The sequence below is a fragment of the Petromyzon marinus genome, chromosome 29, assembly GCF_048934315.1.
Source record: "Petromyzon marinus isolate PM22_M1 ecotype Great Lakes invasive population chromosome 29, UKy_Petmar_22M1.pri1.0, whole genome shotgun sequence".
Lineage (NCBI taxonomy): Eukaryota > Metazoa > Chordata > Hyperoartia > Petromyzontiformes > Petromyzontidae > Petromyzon > Petromyzon marinus.
Genome location: NC_133695.1, coordinates 12480383 through 12495896, shown reverse-complemented (window position 1 = coordinate 12495896; position 15514 = coordinate 12480383). Strand labels below are relative to the sequence as shown.

At 47.2% G+C, this 15514-nt stretch overlaps 1 protein-coding gene and 1 long non-coding RNA gene across 2 annotated transcripts in view; one reads left to right on the top strand and one right to left on the bottom strand.

The window, feature by feature from the left end:
- Positions 1–15510, top strand: part of LOC116947138 (aldo-keto reductase family 1 member B1-like) — a 37874-nt gene extending 22364 nt beyond the window's left edge. The window contains exons 7-11 of the mRNA XM_032962570.2: positions 2921–3027; positions 4740–4821; positions 5375–5458; positions 13260–13342; positions 14249–15510. Of these exons, the coding sequence (XP_032818461.2) occupies positions 2921–3027; positions 4740–4821; positions 5375–5458; positions 13260–13342; positions 14249–14291 (399 nt within the window). The 3' untranslated portion in view covers positions 14292–15510. The remainder of the gene's footprint in view (positions 1–2920; positions 3028–4739; positions 4822–5374; positions 5459–13259; positions 13343–14248) is intronic.
- Positions 6995–15514, bottom strand: part of LOC142929315 (uncharacterized) — a 34944-nt gene continuing 26424 nt past the window's right edge. The window contains exons 2-3 of the long non-coding RNA XR_012945594.1: positions 11089–11349; positions 6995–7368 (exon numbers count right to left, since the gene is read on the bottom strand). This is a non-coding gene — a long non-coding RNA (uncharacterized LOC142929315). The remainder of the gene's footprint in view (positions 7369–11088; positions 11350–15514) is intronic.

Sequence of the window (15514 nt, the reverse complement as noted above, 5' to 3'; positions counted from 1 at the left end):
ATCTTAAAGTGACTACATGCAACAGAAAAATTCAGGAAAAAACAGCAAAGTCTTCCAGAAAAAACACCGTATTTCATTCAACACTGCAAAAATCCCAGTGGGATGCAAGTCGAGCAATAACAACCATAAGACAATGTAGATTAAAGTTATCAGGCTAACTCTGTACTATAACAAACAAACTTGGCTAAACCAAAACGTTTTCAAAATCACCAAAATAAAGCGATAAAAACAGTGTAACAGTGATCATAGGAACTGTGATTCAAATTTAACAATATACGTTATACATAACATGTACGATCAAACTTTGCAGCCATAGCTGGCTGCATGAGTCACTCCATAACAACAGGAGTATCAGCAGAATCAAAAATGTTCAATACACCTTTAAAGATCAGCACACTATAATAAAAACTGAAGATCATACTTTGCAAACGCAAACCCGTCCTCACACCCACGACCGTGAACACCTGACTACAGGGAACACTTGGCACGACAGCAATATGAACCTGGCACAGCATAGCACACAATCTTGATTTGAAGCTTTCGTGACTGCAGGAATCCATACTCTTTGGTTCTTTCGGTAAAGTCACGTAGGTATAAAATAAAATATAAAATAATATATCACGACGTTTCGATCGCAACCCAAGCGATCGTCCTCAGGCATAAAAAATAATCGAGCAGTAGAACTGCTGAACCAGGAAGAACACAGCAAGAGAGCTGCTACAATATGTATGTTGGCCAAGGGCAAGCAGGCGGGGTCCGAGCTGGAAAGGAGTCCCATCCCCGCACACAAGCACATCAGTTGTGTTAATGGGGGAAGATTAGGGGGAGAGAGATTAGGGAGAGAGATGAGCATGTCAAAGTAAATGAGATTCCGTCGCCGCATAAGAGCACCGTCGCCGCATATGTGCACAGCAGTGTTAATGGGAGATTAGCACTATGTTGATGGGAGAGATTAGGGAGATCAGCAAGTTAATGTCATGTCTATGTGTAACACAAGCTGCGGCGCTGCCGCAAGAGAACCACCACAATGGTGGTCGTGCCAGTGAGACACACAGCCCATCACACAGCCAGACCCATCGATACATTGAGGATAAGGGAGCAGAGGTGGCCATGTTAGTGAGACCCCAGCCCGTTAATGCAGAGGCACCCAACAGGGCAATGCAACTCAGAGAGTCGCAGAAAACAGCCAAACAGCAGGAAGGATGGAAGCAGCACAGCAAGTTACGACTTTACTTGGTTAATAACGTCCTTCCAATGATTGCTCAGCTTATACCCATCTTCTCGGTTGAAATTGTCTCTGTTTATATATCTGGATAGCTTCATTGAAAAATATTTGAAGGTAGCATGCCACACTGCTACGCCATGCATAGACTGCTAGCACACTACTGTATGTATGTAGAACTTCTTTCGCATTGTATGTAGCTGACCGTGCTAATTGGAGGTGGGGGAAGGACAAACTATGCAATTTAGATTTAAAAGTGCATAGCTTTGGTGACTTCCTAATATCAGAAGAGCGTTTCAGACAGCCGCAAAAGTGCATCTGAAAGCGCGATGCGGTGACTGTCTTTGTTTGATGGCTAGCCAAAAGCCGCTGCGAGAATGACCTGAGCTCGCATGATGGTTTATGCTCCTTGACAAGATCAGCAAGGTATTGTGGTTCATTTATAGCAAACACTTTGTGTGTAATGAGTGCTACCTTATGTATTTGTTTGGCAACTGGAAGCTAATAAACCTCGGCGAGCACTGGACGGACATGGTCGGACCTTGAAATACCCGTCACGACACGTGCCAGAGAATTTTGCACATGCTGCAGCTTGGTAATGTATTTGCCAGATGTCCCGTAGAGTAGGGAGTTGCAATAATCGATCCTTGTCGATACTATGCTACATGCAAAAAAATCTTAAACTCCAGATCCAAGTTCGGTTCCATACAGTACACAAACTCTGTGATTTTATTTTATCGGTGAAGGATGCGATTGCGGATATGCAATGTCCTGGTGTCTTTAAGCTGAGTTGTGTCTGCGGCAGCAGTTACATTGGTGAAACGAAGCGACGTGTCTCAGACCGGGTTAGCGAACACAAAGCAGATTTGAAACACGGCAGAACCAACTCCTCGGCAGTGGCGGATCATTGTTTCAATGCTGTGGGGACACATGACATTGTTTTCTCCGAGACCAAGGTGCTCTGCAAACCCTTGGGCCACCTTAAGATATTTGTTCATGAAGCCATCCAGATATACAAACACAGACAAAACTTTAATCAAGAAGATGGATTCAGATGGAGCAATCATTGGAAGGATGTGATAAACCACGTCACGTTAACTGCTATGATTTTCACTCACCCACCCGGTTGTCGTCCGATTACTACTTGTACTTCAAGTCCATTTACTTGCTAATTTCTCTAGCCCCACCCGTCCATGCACGCCACAAACCCACCCCCCTCTCCCCCCTGGTGCTAGCCCCCTCCCGTCCCTGCACGCCACAAACTCTCCCCCCTCTCCCCTGTGAACTCATACAGCCAAACTCCTTCCCCCCCCCCTCCCTCTCCCCTCCCTATATAAAGCCACACCAGTAGATCATTTTTTCTCACCTGAAGACGAACGATTGTGTTGCGACTGAAACGTGTATTCTTTTATTTGATTATTTTTTCCACTTTACGTGACTTTACCGAAAGAACCAGAGAGTAATATTCTTTAAAGTACACAGTGCGTGTTTATACAGCAAATATCATACCTGTTGGCCACATTTTAAAAGAAGAAAAAGTAAAAATTTGCATTTTAAGAGGGAAGGAGTTTGTCATTTTCCATTGATGTAGATATTTGTTTCTGTGATAGTGTCTCTGGTAACGTTTCAGGCTACCAGGAAGGAGAAAGCTGTTAATGGTTCCCTGATCTGCGTCTTTGTATGTGTGCACGTGTGCAGATAGAGAGCCATCCTTACTTGACTCAAGACCGGCTGATTGCATTTTGTCGTGAACATGGAATTGAAGTGACGGCATACAGCCCGCTGGGTTCCCCCGATCGTAGTTGGTAGATAACCCTCGCACATGACTATTGATGTTCATACCCTACAGCAGACAACAATAGCAGCCTGCACACACAACAACAATGCAGTCGCCCGCAACACCGGGTGGGGATGTGGCCCGACGTAGGCCACCCTGGTTAATACTGCGGTGTATTAACTATACAATACCACGAAATGTTCGCTTCGCAGCGGACTTTAGAAATCACGCGATGTTCTTTGAAGCGAGTCGGCCATTGTGTGCCGGCATCGTGGTTTTAATTTGTCAAAAGAAAATACTCGCAAATTGCTGAAATTGGGATTAAACATACCATTAGCATACCCCCTTCTGGTAGACTGCTCTCAGGCGAGCACTGAGTTACGTTGTACCGCACAGCGACAGCTGTAACAGGGGACCCCTTAAAATGTGCTGAGATGAGATGCAAAGCACTTTGAGTTGCTGCGGCATTTAAGCAAAGAAACTGGCACGAAGAAATTGGCACCAAACAATAGTGACACTTTCACAGAGCTATTGAAACATGAGCTTGACTCAGTTGACCATCCCTCTGGGGTCGATAAAAGTATCACTTGTGATGTAATTTCAACTGCTAATGCGCACAGTATTTGCTGACTCTCCGAACAACTGAGGAGTATGAGGAAACACAAGCAAGGAGGAAAGAAACCAGATGATGAGCTACCACCAGTTGTCCAAGCTCTGCAGTCCTTTCTATATTTAAGGTGTTTTCAACCAATTATTGAGTGTTTACATGTGGGAAGAAACCTTAGAACCTGTAAAAAAAACCCTCGTGCGAGGGAACAACACTTTATCCCATACCAATAGAACAGATGGAGTTTAACATGTAGACTTTAACGACCAATACTAAGCGTTTTTTTTGGGTTAGATCGCGTGAATGTAAATGTAAGTATAAATGTTATGACATTACATTTATTCCTCTTTAAGACCAAAACTGGAGGATTTATCCACAATTCTGGCTGTCACCTAATGAGGCTGGTTGTAAATACTGGCGAAATGTCATACTCGAATTAGAAATGATGTGAGTTTGCTCTTCAACATACTGGTGTGCTGAACTAGTAACTAATTAGCATGTTTTGTTTATATGACAAACCTTACTAGTTGGCTGTCGAGTGGTGGCGGGTTTAACGACACATTTATATGTATGCGATCTAACCAAAAAAACCTCTATTACGGAGGACAGATGGAGTCCACATTATCTGTACTGACTTCACCTGGCAAGCCAAGGTATGGCACCTCCTCGACGCCCACGAGAAGGGACTTTCACAACAATTGTGCGATCCACCAACCCTCTCCTCCACAGTGCTAGATTACAGGCATGCACCACCACTGCGTATGTCTGTCTTATGGATAGACATGTGCCCAATTTAGTAATGTGGGCATTCTGCCATGAGCTCAAAACTAGAAACAGGATCAACACCGCCTCAATTCTCATTTGAGCAGGAAATCACTTTGATTTGACTGTCATAATAAGATCTCAGAAAATAACATTGCCTCTTGTCTAGTCCTGCAGTATCTGTAATATTCCATGCAGCGTAGATTATAGCAATGTTTTTGGCGACCATTGTTAGAGTGCACTTGTGTTTGTAATGAGTGTGATAAGCATGCTTCACGCTGACGTCCACACCGTATGTGTTGAGCATGGCATGCGTACTACAGCTGTGCCACGCGCTGAGTGTTGTGAGATCTCTTTGCGTTGTCGCGCAGGGCCTCTGTGAATGAGCCCAAATTACTGGAAGATCCGTGCGTATGTGCGATTGCATCGAAGCATAAGAAGACACCTGCACAGGTAGCAGATTACCGCATACATAAATCCATGCACCACCTCATACGCATACACAGGAGGAGTACTTATGTGTTCCTGCAAGATACATTTGTCAGTTTAACACCTAGGCTTTCACGACCTCTATCCATAATATAGGTCTTTTGGGTTAGATCGTGTAAATATATAAATGTGTCGTTAAAACCCGCCACCACCAGACACAGTCAACTTGTAAGGGTTGTCACGTAAACACAACATGCCGATTCGTCACTAGTACAGCACACTGGTGTGTTGGAGAGCCAAGCCACAACATTTACAATCTGAGTACGATATTTCACCAGTAATTGCAATTAGCTTCATCAGGCGACAGCCAGATCAAATTTACTGTACTAGTGACGAATTGGCATGGTCTGTTTACGTGACAACCCTTATTAGTTGGCTGTGTCGGGTGGTGGCGGGTTTTAACGACACATTTATATATTTACGCGATCTAACCCAAAAAAAACCTCTATTATGGAAGATACATTTGTGTTTGAGTGCTGCTGTACATTTACATATTGATGCTTTTTGTTTGGAATAGGTTCTAATCCGATTCCATGTACAAAGAGGAGTGATGGTGATTCCAAAGTCTGTGACAAAGGCACGCATCCATGAGAACATACAGGTCTGTTGTGATCACAATCAACACATGGACTATGCATTTCCATTGCATACCTCCCCCTTCACATTAAAACATACTTTTTTTACGCATCCTTTCAGCCACATATGTTCTTCTGGAAGCGCATAATTTCAGCAACATACAAAAACAGTATGGACTGGTTTTGACATTCAGTGTCTTGTCAGCAGTCAGGCTTATCTGAACCAATGATAATTTTATACTAGCGGGAAGTACATGGCGTTGCCCGTGGGAAAAATATATTTCAAAACTTATCTTAAAAACATAACATATACTTACACAAATACTAAGCTATTGTGAAAGCCCGGGGTGCCTCTTTGTCCATTTGTCCGTCAACAAAGTTATAAGATACTTGCAGAAGTCCTGTAATAAAAAAGTAATAGAAAGCGGCGGGTAACTAGTTGATCTAAAAGGTTTCCGAAAGTTGAAAATTGTTGACTCCCCCCCTCCCCTCAAAAAATATTTTTACCCCCCCCCCCCCGTAGGCACACACCCTACATACAATAGAGTGAGTAGTATCTAGTGACTCAATAGTAGTATCTGGCTCTACAGTAGTATCTACTGACTGTATAGTAATATCTGCTGACTCTATCGTAGTATCTGCTCACTCTATAGTAGTATCTGCAGACTTTATAGTAGTATCAACCAACTCTATAGTAGTAAATACTGACTCTACAGTAGTATCTAATGACTATAGTATTATCTACTGAATCTAGTCGTATCTATTGACTATAGTAGTATCCACTGACTATAGTAGTAACTACTAACTCTATAGCAGTAACTACTGACTCTATGGTAGTATCTGCAGACTATAGCAGTATCTGCTGACACTATAGTCATATCTACCAACTGCAGCAGTATATACTGACTGTAGTGGTATCTACTGACTGTACTATTATCTACTGACTATAGTAGTATCTACCGACTCTACGGTACTATCTACCGACTCTATAGTAGTATTTACCGACTCCATAGTAGTAACTACCGACTATGGTAGTAACTACTAACTCTACAGTAGTATCTACTGACCGTAGTAGTATTTACTGACCGTAGTGGTATCTCCTAACTGTAGTAGTATCCACTGACTATAGTAGTAACTCCTAACTCTATAGTAGTATCTAGTGACTCGACAGTAGTTTCTACTGACTGCAGTAGTATCTACCGACTTCATAATAGTGAAGAGGAGTCGGAGACTGGTTAAGCACTTCTTTATTTTTCCAACCCACAGCAACACTCATTCCAAAACCAACCCCGAACACGCGTCTCACAGCCCCTTTTAACCCCTCCATCTCCACCCTCGTTCCCAATGCACATCGTCATCTCGCACGCCTGGTCCGGGTGACGTCAGTGCCCTCTAACCCTTGACCCCCGTCTAGTGTATGCCCGTGTGTATGATTGGTGCGTGTTATACTGAGTGCGGAGATTTCATATCTGCGTGGTTCGTGTGCGTGATGGTGGCTCGCAGATCCCTTACATCACCCCCCACCCCCCCTTGAGACAAAACCGTCCTCGGCTCAACAACTGTATGCTTCAGCCGTTCAAAGCCAGCTGCGGCCGGGCGCATGTAATTTAAACAACAACAACAAAACGTGCAATAAAGCAAAAGTAACATAACAAATAAAAGTGCAATAAAGCAAAAGTAACACAACACAATTCCCCCTCCGTCTCCTTGTTAACAAGAGCGCCACCTCTGTCGCAGACTTCCCCCACGATCCAATCCCTCGACCGAACACAGCAGGGTTGGAAGGATGTCCGTGTCCACAGCTGCGACGAGGCGGCGTGAGCGTGAGCGGGTTAAAGGGCCCCATCCTGTGCCAAGTCCTCGGCCAATGCTGCGGCTGTGTCTTCAGACACGGATGCCGATGGGTCCGGTGCTGGCGTCCCGGTCACCTGTAGTCCTGCAGGATGGACAGTGGCTGCATTGTCAGTGAGACGCGTAGCAGGCCGTGAGTATGACAACCTCCTTCCACCCGGCCGAACTGACGATGAAGGTGGTGAAGGTGACGATGCTCGTAGGGGCAGCTCGGCCGCGACGTAACGTTTTAGCCTCGAGGGGTGAACATATCACCTACGCTTTCTCATCTGAATGCGAACACACTGAGGTCGCACTACCTGCAGCACTGTGACCGTTACGAACGTCAGCTTTGCTGACGTCCGTAACGGTACCTGCAGGCAGTGCAGCCAAGCTAGGTCACCCACTGCAAAGGGATCTGCGATCAGCGGCTTAGCCCGCAAGCGTTCGTTCGTAGCTTGTGCAGATGCGGATGCTGCTGAGGCCGCCTTGCGAGCCTCGCGCAAATGCTTGAGCGAGTGGCGGAACGTGGCTGGCCAATCTCCCGCACGCGACGGGACAGGGTGCAACTGTGCCTCAATCGGAGGGCTCGGCTCGCGTCCATACATCGAGAAAAAGGGTGAATAGCCCGTTGATGCATGTGACGCTGAGCGATAGGCCGTCAAAACCCCAGGGATGTGCAAATCCCAGTCTGTCTGCTGGTCATTGACCAAGTGACACAGCATCCCCGAGATGGTGCGGTTAAAGCATTCCACCATCCCGTTTGTGGGTGGTAAGGGGACGTCCGCACCTTCTTGACACCCAGCATGTCACACACCTGTAAAAGCTTGGAGGAAAAGTTTCTGCCCTGGTCTGTCAGCAGCCGCTCCGGAGCCCCCTTGTCAGCGACATACCCATTTACAAAGGCGTCCGCTATGGACGCTGCCGTCTGGTCGGCCAACGGGCAGGCAAAGGGCTATCGTGTAAAGTACTCCATCCCCACCAGTAGGTATCTACTTCCTCGAGGAGTGGTGGGGAAGGGGCCCAAGATATTGAGGCCCACGAGCTCGTTTACCCGGGAAATTTTAATGGACTGCAGGGGAGTGCTTTGCACGACCAGCGGGGGCTTCCTGCGCGCACAGTCCGCACACGCCGATACCCGACGGCGGATATCGGCGGACATGCCCGGCCAAAAATAGCGAAGGCGTAGCGCAGCTTCGGTCTTATGGCTGCCTAGATGGAGCAACTGTCGGACTTGAACATCGGAGCATAGCTGACTCCGCAGGGAAGAGGGCACCACCAGAACTTTATGGTTCACAGTCGCGTTCCAGCGCATCAACAAACCTTCCCACAGGAGGAAAAACTTCCCCGACGTGGGGACATCGTCAGCGCGTGCCGTCTCCGCCAGCCGACGAAGCGGTGCCAAAGCCGTGTCTACCTGCTGCCGGTCCCTCCATTCCCGCAGGGTGGGCCCCAAGTCACTACCAAGCCATACCGGTGGCCCTGCCCGGTCCGTGTCCTCGGCGGAAACCGTCGCCACGATCTCGGGTTGCGCTGTGGCCGGCGGTCTACAGCGTGCGGATCCGTCGCCACAAGCGCACTTAACGGGCGCTGCCAGTCTGGACAAAGCATCGGCGTTTGTATGCCTGATTCGTTTCCGATGCACCACTCGATACGTGTACTCTTGCAGCCGCTCTAACCATCGGGCCATCTGACCGGTCGCTTTGTCAATGCGGAGTGAGTACTGCAATACCTCATGATCCGTCCAAACAGTGACGTCGTGGCCTTATAGGTAGGGCCGAAACTGCTGAACAAAGTGGATGACGGCAAGCAGCTCGTGGCGCGTAACGCAATACCGCTGCTCGGCCTGCGACAAGACGCGACTTCCATAGGCAATGACAACCTCTCTCCCCTCCTGAATATGGGAGAAAATGGCCCCGATGCCCACGTCGCTCGCATCCGTGTCCAGCAGGAAGGTAATCGAAAAATCGGGGTATGCTGGGGGTGGCGCCTCTGTCAACCGCTGGCGGAGTGTCAAGAACGCGTCGGTCTCTGCCTGGCGATGGTAACAAAGTTCTCGGTAATAGGATACAAATCCCACGAATCTACGGACTTCAGACACGGACGTGGGTGTTGGCCAATGACGGACGCACGCCGTTTTGTCGGGATCTGTCGTGACCCCCGACGCATTAACGACATGACCCAAGTATTTAACGGAGGAGCGAACCAGATGGTACTTGGAGGGTTTTAACTTGAGCTTGGCATCACGAATTTTCGAAAACACCTATCGCAACCGGGTTAAGTGCTCCTCGAATGTGCGAGCGAACACCATCACATCATCGAGATAGATGAGGCACGACTTACACTGCAATCGCGCAAGTACCAGCTCCATCAATCGCTGGAAAGTGGCGGGAGCCGTCTGTAAACCCATCGGCAAACAGTTGAAATGAAAGAGACCTTCAGGCGTTCTGAAAGCTGTTTTCGGCCTGGATTTGGCATCAAAAGGTCCAGTGTGGAGAAATGTTTTGCTCCTGCGAGTGCATCCAATGAGTCGTCTAGGCGCGGGAGCGGGTAGGCGTCCGCCAAGGTAACTTTGTTCAGCCGCCTGAAGTCTACGCAAAAACGCAAAGTCTCATCCGATTTCTTAACCAGTACAACCCACGGACTCGTAGATGGCGATATGATATCTGGCTCCATCATCTCCTGCACTGCCCGCCGCACATGCTCCTTCTTGCTAGGACCCATCCTATAGCCGTTCTGCCGAATGGGTGGCGCATCGCCCTAATCAATTTGGTGCTCCATCAGCGTCGTGCAACCAACATCGTAGGGACCCTGACTGAACACGTCTGCAAAGCCTCTCAACAAAGTCCTGAGCTCTCCCGATTCCCTTGCCAACAGATCGCTGTTCTGTGCCAGGAGCGCGTCTATGTCCTCTGCGCCGACCGACGGGCCGTCCAATTGCATATTGTTGACGGTGTGCGCCTCAGAGTTCGAATGCATGGGACTGACATTTGCAAACAAGGTCCCTTCCTGAATTGTAATGGGTATATCACCCGTGTTGAGGACCTGCATGAACAGTGGCTGATTCCTGCGCACGAGCGTGTCAGCTGCTGCTAGGCAATGGCGACCCACCACCGACGGTACTGCAGAGACGATGAGCGGTGCATCCGACCGGGAGGTAACGAGCGGGGTGCGATATCGAAGTAGCAACAAGGCCTGCGCACCAGGCGGGATCGAGACCGTAGTCCTGACCAGCGCCTGAACTCACGAAAGCTGCTTCGGTTCCCTGTCTGGACGCAAAAAATACAAGCGACCCCCCCCCCCCCCCCCCCCCCGATGGGGTTTCCACGCAGCCTTCGTCCGTCAGAATGCGAAGGGGCATGTGACTCAACAGGTCCGTGCCCATGAAGGAGGGAACCGTGAGCACACTGGAGACCAGTACCGGAGCACGTACCTCCAGCTCCTCGATATGGACCGGCACTACCACTTGGCCCATTATCCCCATACTTCCCCCATTTGCGGCTATGTACCTGGCCTGCACCAGTGCGAGACGACGCTGTCCCTCCGGTAACAAGTCAAAGACACGCAGGGATATGATGCTGGCCGACGCACCCGTGTCAACCAACACGCGGACGCTAACCCCTGTCACTGAGCCTACCAACACGGACGTCCCAGCCGTGGCCGCCACCACCCTTCTGGCCAACCGACACCACTTATTAACTGTGTCCGGTCACGGGCCCGGACCGTCAGCGGGAATCCTAGCCGCTGCCCCCGAGGAATGACATGCGTGATGGAGTGAACCTGGGGTGGATGGTTCCGGCCGGGTGTCCGAAGTGTCAGTACTCGCCTGAGTCGAAACGGCCGCGGACCGAGGCTGACGATCCCGGCTGGTCGTCCCCGGCGCACTTGGCCTGCTGCGGCATCCGCGGGCAATGTGTCCCTCTCGACCGCAGCGATGGCAGATGACTTCGTCGGTGACCCGAGGATGATCTCCTGCCTTGCGAGGTGCCCAGCGCCGGGGTCGGCGCTCCGCTTCCCGCGGGATCCTCGGGTACTGCCGCAGGGCCGCCACCGTCTCTCCCTCGTCCTCCTCCGCCGGCAAGAATCACTGCCATTAATACAGTGCTACAGTGAACTGCAGTGAAGTGTTTGATGACATTTTCGTGCAAGATTCACTCCTATTAAATTAACACAAGATACAATTATGCTCTGCTAAATTTTTTTGTAAATATTACAGCTTCCGTCCTAGGATGGGCAAACAAGCTAGTAGTATATATCAACTTTATAATAGTACTAACTTCACAGAGTGTAGTGGTGAAGGCCTAGTCCCGTGCAGAGCCCCCAGCCTCGCCTAGATTGCCCACCCGGCCGAGGTGGCATCTTGGCAGGCTGGGGCTGGGCCGCTACCCACCCCCTCACCATCTCCCCACCCGCTCTACAGTAGTATATACGGACTATAGTAGTCGCATCTACCGACTCTATAGTAGTAACTGCACACATTGGGATGGGGAGAAGAGGACATCACACTGTGAAGAATTTACCTCAGCGTTGTATGTATTTTTTTTGCATTTTTAACGCGAATGAGAATTCCCCCCTCCCCCCACCAATCGCATGTGTGCATTGCTCGGGGCAACCACGGCTCAGCTTTCTCGCAATGGCCATTTTTATTAGAGGCTTTGTACACGTTGATGATGTGCAGCTCCCCTCTCTTGATGCAGGTGGCGTAGGTGGCTTCTGTTTCAGTTGGTGGGAAGGCTAAGCCATTCTTTGGGTGGTAATGGCTCGTCGTGAGGTTGTATCCATGGATGTGGTAGCGACTGGTATGTGTAGGGCATCCAAGACATGGGTTTCTTGGAGCGTCAGGACATTAATGTTATGGGTTTTCATTATGATCGAGAGATTCTCGCACTCTGCTGGGGAGAGTCCTGCAATGTTGAGTTGAAGACTCCTTGTCCCAGGGCCTATCTGGTGCGGTATTTGACCCTGAAGAGGGCCGTTGGCGTTACTTGTATTCTTTTCTCTGAAGACCGGGAGATCGATGATCGATGTTTGTCGTGATTTCTCACAAAACAGTGGGCCGCATGAAGGCTGCCATCTTCCACTCCAGAACAAATGCTATGAACTGCCAGATGTGTATAGGCAAGGATTCCTCTCTGTTCAATACCAGTTCCAGTGTGATGTAAAACTCTATAATACAAAACAAAAAATAATCATTGAGTATTGTTTCGTTTCCACAGTGATACTATTGTTTTGTGTATTACATGATAACATTTCCATGATCACCATTTTTTATGTTTGTTTACCAAGAGGAGTCTCAATACTTTTTCAGGAAGTCCTGCCAAGTTTTTCAGTAGGGGGAGATGTTGCTTTGTGGAATTGAAGTTGAGTAATTTATGGCGTGATTTTTGAGTCATTTTTAAGCATTGGGATGTTTGGCCAATACCGGTTACATTGCATGTTTTAGCTGTGGCAGGAAACTGGAAAACTCGGTGGCAACTCACACAGAACAGGGGCGAACGTACAAACTCCACACAAAGGGGTACCCGAATCAGGAATCAAACTCAGGGCTTTCCTGCTGTGAGGTGCCACCCTGTTGCCTAGTAATGTACTGATTATGTTAATCGAGATGCAATATTGCTGTTTATGTTTTTAAGAGTGTTCCCATCAGTTCTTATGCACTTCAAAACGTTTCAGTTTTATTTATTTTGGTATAGCCCTGTGAGCCATTCGGCTCTTGAATCGGGTGCAACCACAACAAACAAAAAAACACGAACAAGAAAAACATCTTAAAAACATCTTAAAAACAAACGTAGACTTGCTTCCAACATGCACATTTAAATAACTATAAACAATGTGTATCTGGAGTCTGTGAGGTCAAATACATCATACTTGCACTATATTGGGGAGGCAGTTTGCTGTGTTCCATTGTACAGTCACAAAGCCCACTATTCTTCTGACAATCATTAGAGGTTTTGGTAGGGGTATACGCTAATATGCAGTTGATATCCATGTCCGCAGGTGTTTGATTTTGAGCTGACTGCAGATGACATGAAATCCTTGACTTCCCTCAACAAGAACTGGAGGGCCTGCCCAATGCAGTGGTAACTTTGGGAAACACATCACACCGTGGCACCATCAAATCTTGCCACCATCACACAATCACACCCTGCCACTATAACACCATGGCACCAATGTTCTGCCAGGCTGACGGGTGTCATTTGGCCTGAAGGACACTTGGTGTTCGCCGTGTGCCCACTCTCATCTCCTCCGCTTGCGAGCATTTGAGTTATTTGGGGGAGGGGGGGGGTGATGCAGGCCAGCGGTAGCGTATTTTCCTCTTGTTGTGTAGGTTCACAGTGTGAATCCAGCTGTTGCCATGATTAATACTGCGGGTGTATTAACCTCATAAATATGCACCATCTCCACAGTGGATGTAAAAAAATGCTGTGATGTCATTCGCAAGATCCATTTTATGTCAAGGTCATGGCTCAACTAAAAAAAAATTACCAGCAAAATGACTATTGGAAGTTATAGCAAAATCTTGCTATGACCCTCCTGAAAAAGAGTCAAGAGACTCGGTGAGACTTTCTTGTGGGCAGAAATGTAATATTACCAATGTGAGGATTCTCCGGCCTTCATACAATGTCAACATGCCACCACTGATAATGCAAGGTCAATACAATGCAACGTATACCATGCTAAAGCATGGGTACCGACTGCTTTTCCATTCACACATTTATCATAAACACCACACTGCAAGTCACAACACTTCTCTTCTTCCCTTGCACTGCTGCAATTTGGCATTCCTTCCCATCTCTTTTCTCAAGCTATCACCTTGCTTTAAGAACCATGTTAACTATTATATATTATAACATTAATCGTGCTGTTTGTTGCTTATCGCTTGAAGTTTTGGGCCTTTGGCCCTGTGCTCAGCAACTGTGTAACAACATTTTTGGCTATATTGTGTGAATTGCCTTATCGTGTTGTGTTGTGTGTACTCTTGACAGGGCTGTGGACCACAAAGACTACCCATTCAACACTGACTTCTGAACCCAGTTTCAATATTCTATTCTCTCAGCTTCCTGCATGGGTATTATTTTTCTGATAGAATACACAGTTTGGACTTATTCACCACACCAACATGAATTAATACATTAACACCTCACAGAAATAAACATTTCAATTTAAAGCTTTCGTGACTGCAAGGATTCATCTTCTTTGGTTCTTTCGGTAAAGTCACGTAGAATAAGAATAAAATAATACATTGATAAAATAACACAATAATATTCTCACGACGTTTCGGCCACAACACAAGCGGCCTTCATCAGGTGAAGGGATGAGACTGTCTGATGAAGGCCGCTTGTGTTGTGGCTGAAACGTCGTGAGAATATTATTGTTATTTTATTTTATCAATTTATTATTTTATTCTCATTCTAGGTGACTTTACCAAAAGAACGAAAGAAGAGAAATAAACAAATAGATTATTTTTTAAAAAGACGGTCAACTAAGCCCAAAAATACCTCAAATGGGAGTTTTCAACAAACTAAGCAGACAATTCACATCCCACCCACATCTCTCCCTCCACATACAAATATAAAAGTACTTTTTACGCATCCCATTCGCCACAGTCTTTGAAGAGTGCATATTTTCAGCAGCAATGGTTCAATACATACGAACTCTGGACCAATGGCGACATTCACCGTCTCATCAGCAGGGTCAGGCTTGCTTGAGCAAATGCTGAACTGCCAGATCTGTTTTTCTTCAAAGAACCTCTGTTTGATATTATGGGCCCTCCTAGTTCGACACGAACTATTAAATACACAGCACCACGCCTCCACAATTATATTTCCAAGATCAGCAAAAACAAATCGCATAACTTGCAAGAAGGAAAGCAATCAATCTTAAGAGCCAACATGTGCACGTGTAATCGACAGGGTCACCAGTCGCCACTCCATCTAAACTGTTTACATCACATTGCGCATGCAGTCACACTTACGTTGTCGTACCTTAAGTTACTCTTTAGTTGTAGAATTAAACGGCAGTAAAACATCTACCGTATGTCTGCCCACCAGCAGATGAGTGACGGAGAAGTGTGAGGAGCTTGGATTATTTGAAGTGCACAATAAGATAAAACGTGTTGGTGTTAACTGGGCGCTGTATGTGTCGGGATGCTAGCGATGTGTTTCCGATATTCATTCATAAACATGCATATTTGTGTTTTTGCTGGTTGCTATGTTGAGCAAAACTTTCAATAAAGTGTAATTGCAAAGACT